General features: G+C 28.6%; 1 protein-coding gene across 1 annotated transcript; it reads right to left on the bottom strand.

The window, feature by feature from the left end:
• Positions 1–725: 725 nt before the first annotated feature.
• On the bottom strand, positions 726–6,965 carry LOC108564357 (the record flags this gene model as incomplete). Its single annotated transcript, XM_017923378.1, is given in 2 exon segments — positions 726–1,209; positions 6,852–6,965. Coding segments are annotated over 2 exon segments (546 nt in total), but the record flags the coding sequence as incomplete, so codon positions are not given.
• Positions 6,966–7,331: the final 366 nt, after the last annotated feature.

The following is a 7,331-nucleotide window of genomic DNA, read 5'->3' as shown; positions in this document are numbered from 1 at the left end:
TAATTGTTTTCATATAAATCACAATTAGCGCTGCAGTGAGGTGCGTAAAGGACCGTAGGTATATCAATCGTAGATGCGCGGATGATGCTAGTACTAGCATTGTTTTCTTGAAGAGTGGGGCAAATTAAACTTTTGTTCTCTATGATTTCTTGAAGGCCCAAATAAAATAAGATAAAAATATCTGTACACAATATCATCCAAAATCACAAAATATGAAATATTATGTTTGGTAATGTAAATTGCGGATTTCAGCTGATAATTAATTTATTTATGATAGTGTATCAAAACTTTCACTGTAAATTAGGAACGTAAAGTAGTTATAAAGTTATAACTACTTATCTGTCTAAGGTGTATGTGAAGGAAAGCTTTTATATTTATAAAATTGATATTTTTCTTCTAACAACTAAAATGTCTAGAAATAATATTATGGAAATCATTCGATTCGTAAGATAAAAAAATAAATGTTTAAAAATTGTAAAAATTGCTTTGTAGCTCTTATGAAAGGATGCTCTTATGATGTGATTTAAAACAAATGCAATTTCAATAAAATATGTATAAATGATCATCAATGTAGTGTTTAAAATAAGAAGAAACATGAAGATTATCTCAATTTCCTTATGGATAAGCCAGGGTAATACAGTACATTCCAATAGTAATAAATAATATAATAAAAATGTAAATTTTGGAAAATAAAACATTTATTTGATAACTGTACACACTGGGATGAATAATAAAGAAAACAGGATGTTTGAATTATGGAATCCTCGTGTTCCTCCTTCAGTATTGTGCGATTCCGTAGATGGGATTTCCGTCTACCGCTTCAAAAGCAGCATCAGCAGCGGTGGAGTGGTGGAAGTAGTATGAGGTGGAGGCGTCTGGTTTGGCGGCGTAATCCGAAGCCACTTTTGTCGGTTGATCGGATAGGAAGTACGCCGGTGCCGGCCCTGATCCTGCTAGCCCTGATGCTGATCCTGATTCTGCGACGTCTCCATAGAATCGTCTCTCGTTTTCCGCGTATTTCACGTCGGCTTTGTAGCCGTTCCTGTCCGCAGTGTATGAAACGATTTGCAGCCTGCCATCTGGCAATTTTACCCGATATTCACCGTTCGTCGCGTGCGAATTCTGCGACTGCCTGTGCGAGAAATCGTCGCCTCCGCCGTCGCCGCGTCCCGACACCACCTTGTAAGAAAACGAGTACTGCTTCTTTTGCTGGACCATCCGAGAACAGAATGAAAACAACAAAAAGAAAAATTAAACATCTATTACAATGGAATAAACACGCATCCAATCTAAATAACGTTTTGCAACTACAAACGTATTCTGATTATAACAATTAACAAGTTTCCCCTCATGGAAATTTCTGTTTTTCATTTAATTAATTTAACATACATTAGTGACACAAAACCACAAATGTAATTTATTTTACGGATTTAGGAAGCAGAGATAATTAAATTGAAGCAGCAATTAAATAATGTCTCACCATTCACAAATTCATTATTGTGTTTAGGTCAAACAGATGCTATTTGTAGTTTGGACTAAATAGTGCATTTTTATAAATATATTTTATTTATGAATATAGCATTTCCTAGAATGGAGCGGCTTCGATCAGTTTGGATTATTGCTTTCAAAATTACAGTTATTTTATTTTACCGCAAACGATAAACATTTTAAGTAAAAACCGGTAAATTATTTAAAATTGAAAATAACAACACTAAGTTGTGATATATACATTCAAATAGATAGTTAACAATAATAAATATGAAATATGTTTAATATATTAATATTGTAATAATAAATGTTGCTTCATTTTTCTCTGTAATGGCCAAATACATTTTTTATTTCATTGCTGGTTATGTTCTTTTAACTGCAGCTATTCTATTTCAGACTATTTATTTCAAACATTTAATAGTTTTAGCAATGACAGATTAATTCACATAACTAAATTCTTTAATTTTTGGGGATTATGCAAAAATAGTACACAAAAAAATTGTGCGATGCTCTTGAAAATTAATTTTAGTTTGAATTCTCTTCATAGTGTAATATTTTACGCAAACAATTTGTCAAACATAAATTAATAGGTAATATCGAAATTAAGTAATGTATAATCAGCTACACCTACTGCTTTTATAACTAGTTTTATAGATGTGGATATTATCACGTTAATAGTATTAATTTCATGTTCTAAAGATATTTTATGTTAGTTTCACGTTAAGAAATTTAAATTCGGTAATTATATTGTCTGTAACGGTTGGTTAACCGTTTACTGGTAACAAAACGTTCCTTTATTGATCCTTTTTCAATCAGTATAAATCATTAGTTGTGGAATTAAAATATAACTGCATTATTTACAGTAGACATACACTGAATTACATAAATGCAATTAAATTATTTATATTTATACTTAACTTTATAATTTCTACATGTTTATGATCATTTATTACTTTTTCTGAAATATTGATACATTTTTTTTTGTATTTACTTCTTCAGATATTTTAATTTTTCTTAAAAAATTATCAACATACTTATAAACAATTGATACAAAAATAATAAGGGCTATAAGAGATTGTTATTATTAAAAAAAATAATCAGTCATCTGTCATTCGGGCAGGACATACTAATACAATTCAGTATTATGTGATCTTAAAACCTTTTTCGTTATGGCATACAAATGCCTAATATCGAAGTAGTTTCATATAAATTTATTTTCATAGCAAAAATATTACCTGTTTGAGTAGAAAAACCTATGGTCAATAGCCTTTTTCAAAAGTTTACTTCGTGTTTTATTATGATATGAAAATGTTTCATTTGTTTTTTTTTATATTATTGTAACTAATATTATTATTCTATTACTTGTTATTTATATTATTGCCATATTTTTGTCATTTCTATATTTTTAATTATATTTGGATTTTAATTATTAACCTTTTTTTGCATATTGTTATTTTAAGAAATATTTTCATTAATTAATAATTATTAGTCTGATATTTATTTGTTTAAAATTATGAAAATTCCTATTAATTTATGCTACAGTATAGAAATGCATGTAAACAAATACTATTTTATTAATGAATTTATTTTAATAGTTTATAATTATAGTCTATAAATGTTATATGCTAAAACAACAAACGAATTAAATTTTGGCATTTATATGATGCATAGCTTACAGATTATCACTGTATTAACGCACTCCGTGTATTGTCTGTTTATGTATGCTCTCGAAATGATTTATGTTTAGATGATGAGATTTATTTTGTCGGATAGATTAGGTGCCCTCAACTTTCTATACGAAACTATGTACGGATGGTCGATGTTTGTATGTGGATAGGAGAGCGAGCATTCAATAAAAGTTGGATGCAAACAATGGGTTCCCAAGCTTATATTGCAATGATCTATTTTATAGTAGGTGGGTGCCAAACTTAAGATTTATTGCCGCGAAACTTTTATCGAAATTATTACACTGCTTCCATCCCCTCGGGCCGCGCGCAACGCTACTTCCTGAATGGAAGCATTTAGCTGTTTCGTACGATGGGAAAAGAAACAAAAATAATGGTGTACACTTATAAGTAAGTAAATAACCTCGCGGCTATCACACAAAGGCCATAAAAATCTCGGATTGCTCCATTTCGAATTATCATCGATTATCGAAGCACTTTCATCAGATCGCATTATTTATTGTCCCTCCGATCAAGATGGAACGTACAATATGTTCCAAAACTGGGATGAATACGTAAGCTCCCATGGCAACAGTCACGTATCTAACATGTATCAGTTTGGTCGTATTTTGGGGGATTTCCAAGACTACAACTATCGAAATAATAATAAATGTAGTTAATAATTTCAAATATTAAATATCTAAAACATAATTTAACTAAAAGATAATCAGTAACATTATGGCATATAATAAAAATTTTAATTAATTAAATAATATATGTTACATATTATTATTTTAATTGTTATAATTACTACATAACATAACTATCAACTGATTTTTAGCAATTTAAACTATACGTCATCGAATAACAAAAGTACTAAATTAATGGTCTATATATTATTTCTTTGTAATTGAAATTTATTAACATTTATTATTGAATCTATGTATCATTTAAAAACTCTGTTTCATATTTTATAGTTTCCTTCATAAAATTATATAAATCGAATTGTAAATATTGTTTATATTACAAATTTTATTATATTAACTTTAAAAATATTTTGATTATACGCAATATTTCCATGTTTACCTTATACAAATATGCATGATTTATAAAATATACGTATATGTGATATAAAGAAACAATAATATTAGTTAAATTATTCGAAAATCAATTGAAAAGTAAAAATAACTTTAAAATATGTTTTACCATTACCAACTAGAACATATTAAAGTGATTAATTGACTGAAAAACATAAATTCTACAATTACATAATTGATTAAGCGAAAGGAAATAATTTGAATATAATTTAACACAGATTTATTTTCCTTACATTTCATTTATTTGACAATGTCGATTTTTCTATTATTTATCAATGAAAACAAAGATAGGTGAGAATATATAACAAAACATAAACTTAAAGAATAATTATAAATAAATAACAAATGTACAAAAGGCTATCGTCATAGGTTGAGCAATCACGACTGTTTGAAACTGTACTAATCGTGTAACTTGACTGTAGAAGGAAATTAAATCATTTTTTTTTATAAAAAAATACTTGTAATCATTACTTTATTTAACAGTATTTTATTTAAATATATAATGAAACATTTTAAAAGTTTAATCACAATGATTTTAATGAACGTTCAACATAAGGAAATGATTAATAATGATTTAATTAATAAAATTTATAATACCGTTCCACTTTCGTAACCCTTTTTCTAAGGTAACTCCATATAGAGTTGTAGACAACAATCTCAGATAAAATTGTGCATTTTCTTTATGCAGTCATGCAGCTAGTTTCATACACCATAAATATTAATGTGACGGAATATTGTACGCAACAATAAACAATTTGCATGGACATTTAAGCGAATCTATGTCATTGAGATCACAATGTAATACAAAATGTATTTTAATATTAACACTTACTTCAATTAGAATTAAATTTATTATCTTTCAATTTATTTTAAAAGATATAGTTAGTTTGATTATTGCGAAACAGCAATTTAAAATTTTCAAAATATATTAAATATTTTTATACAGTTTATTATCTTTTTTTTCTGTATGCAGTCAAGTACTTTATTTTCAGAACAAATTAAATTTCTCGATTAGTCCAATTTCAAATTGCGGAATAGATTGTCTCTACTGTGCGAGGTATTACTGTATTAAGAATAAACACATTTCGTTTACAAATTTTTCATTATACATAATTATATATAATCATAAACGTTTTGAGAAAATATTATTGTTTCCCAGGCAGAAAGATCAACACTCTTTTGAACAGATGAAGTTATTTATTTATACAAAATTGTTATATTTTTTTCAAATTTATGTTTCTGGGCGACTAATAGCCGAATAGTTAAGTCACCCTACCCACGATTCCGTGGGGGCCGGTTCGAATCCTGGTCAAGCCCTTTGTGCGCATCCTCGGAGCTTGCAGCAATAGGACACCCCTTCATCATGAATAGACAGTCAAATTAAAGAGGTTCAGCATATGGACCTTCAGCCAAATTATTTTTAATTTGTAGGTTGGCTGTCGTCTTGTACGTTAACTTCAGTAGTATATTGATGCTCTGCGATTCCACTAGTTCCTTTGATTGTGAATCTGTTGCTATCCTTAATACTGTCATTGTCCATCGACTTGGTTAAAAGTCCATTTGTTGAACCTCATTCATTTCACTGTCCATCTGTGATGAACGATGGCCGTATTGCTACAAGCACTGAGAGGGCTCACAAAGGGCCTGGCTTGACCAGGATCTAAACCTGTGATCATTGACACGTGGGTAAGGCGACTTAACTATTCAGCTATTAGTCGCCCTTATAATAGATATTAAATAAAAATATATTTGTTTTTTATTGAATTAAAATTTAGTTTTGTATGACATTTTGAAACCCTATTATAGTAAAACTGTACTGATCGAAGCTGTACTATGCAAGGTATTGCTAAACGTTGAATTATCTCATTCAAATTTGATTATCGAGGAAGATCAAATACTCCATTATGTTGATTATTATAGATTGCACATTCAAAAAGAATGATTTGTAGAAATTACAGATTAAGTGTCTATTAAACCTTGACCAAAATTTAGATACAGATGAAGGTCAAACATGATTGATGCTATTTCCTCTAATATATTGTAACAAGACAGGAAATATAGACATATTATGTAATTTTAACGAAAATGCTTTTCACAGATTTTTACACGTTTTGTTGTAGTTATGTTATTTAATACTATTTTTATTGAAAATTTAGTATTTCTTATATTTCTAAATTAATAATATGTTCACACTCAGTTTCATTCTTATTTCTATTTAAAAAAATGAAAAAAAAATAGATAAAGAATGTTTGACTTTTTTGTATGAAGTTTGCACTAAACTCTTGTAACATGAAGATTAAACAAAATATGCAATACACTATAGCAAATGCTAATGTTTTTACCTGTTTTAAGTGTATATATAAATTATATTAAATTTTTAACAGATTTGTATTAAATATTAAATCGTTGTAGTATTAGTAATTCATTTTTTATATAATAAAATTTCATTAAATTTTCTAGAAACACGAACTGCAATAAAATCATAGATTATAAGATAGATAATACCACTATGACAATAAAACTTAATAAAATTCCTAGATTTTTATTTATATTATTATATAAACCATTACATTGAAAATGACTGATTTAGAAATGTACTTACATTTTCATACGACGGATCGAATTGGACCTCTTTAAGATCTTTGGCTCTTGGGACGCTAAGCACTTTGGCTCCTTGAATTGCCAGAGCTTGGTAAACCTGAGGATTTACCAGATCCTAAAAAAAAAGAAATAGAAAAAAAATAGAAACAGCAATTGTTAGTTAATAATGAAATATTACGCATGGAAGTGAAAATTGAAATGGCAATTTTACAGTCGACGGAACGGCCTTTGCTGTGTTAATATACAATTACGAGATCTGTTATTTTACAAGCAAGCAGAGCAAGCGCCGGCAGCACAATTACTGCCCGTGTATAATTGTAATAAGTACAATATTTCAATTTTAGAATCGAGATCATGTCGAAAGGATCACGAGTTCGAGGAGAGCTGTGCACCGAGCGCGATAAAATCCTATATTTCGTTTAGTAATTATTGTTATGTGTAAGACTATAGAAGAAATGGAGAGGAAAAAAATAGATAGAAA

The sequence above is a fragment of the Nicrophorus vespilloides genome, unplaced genomic scaffold, assembly GCF_001412225.1.
Source record: "Nicrophorus vespilloides isolate i.1.1-1 unplaced genomic scaffold, Nicve_v1.0, whole genome shotgun sequence".
Classification (NCBI taxonomy): Eukaryota; Metazoa; Arthropoda; class Insecta; order Coleoptera; family Silphidae; genus Nicrophorus; species Nicrophorus vespilloides.
Note: the sequence above shows the minus strand (reverse complement) of the source record. Positions and strands in the feature narration are given on the sequence as shown.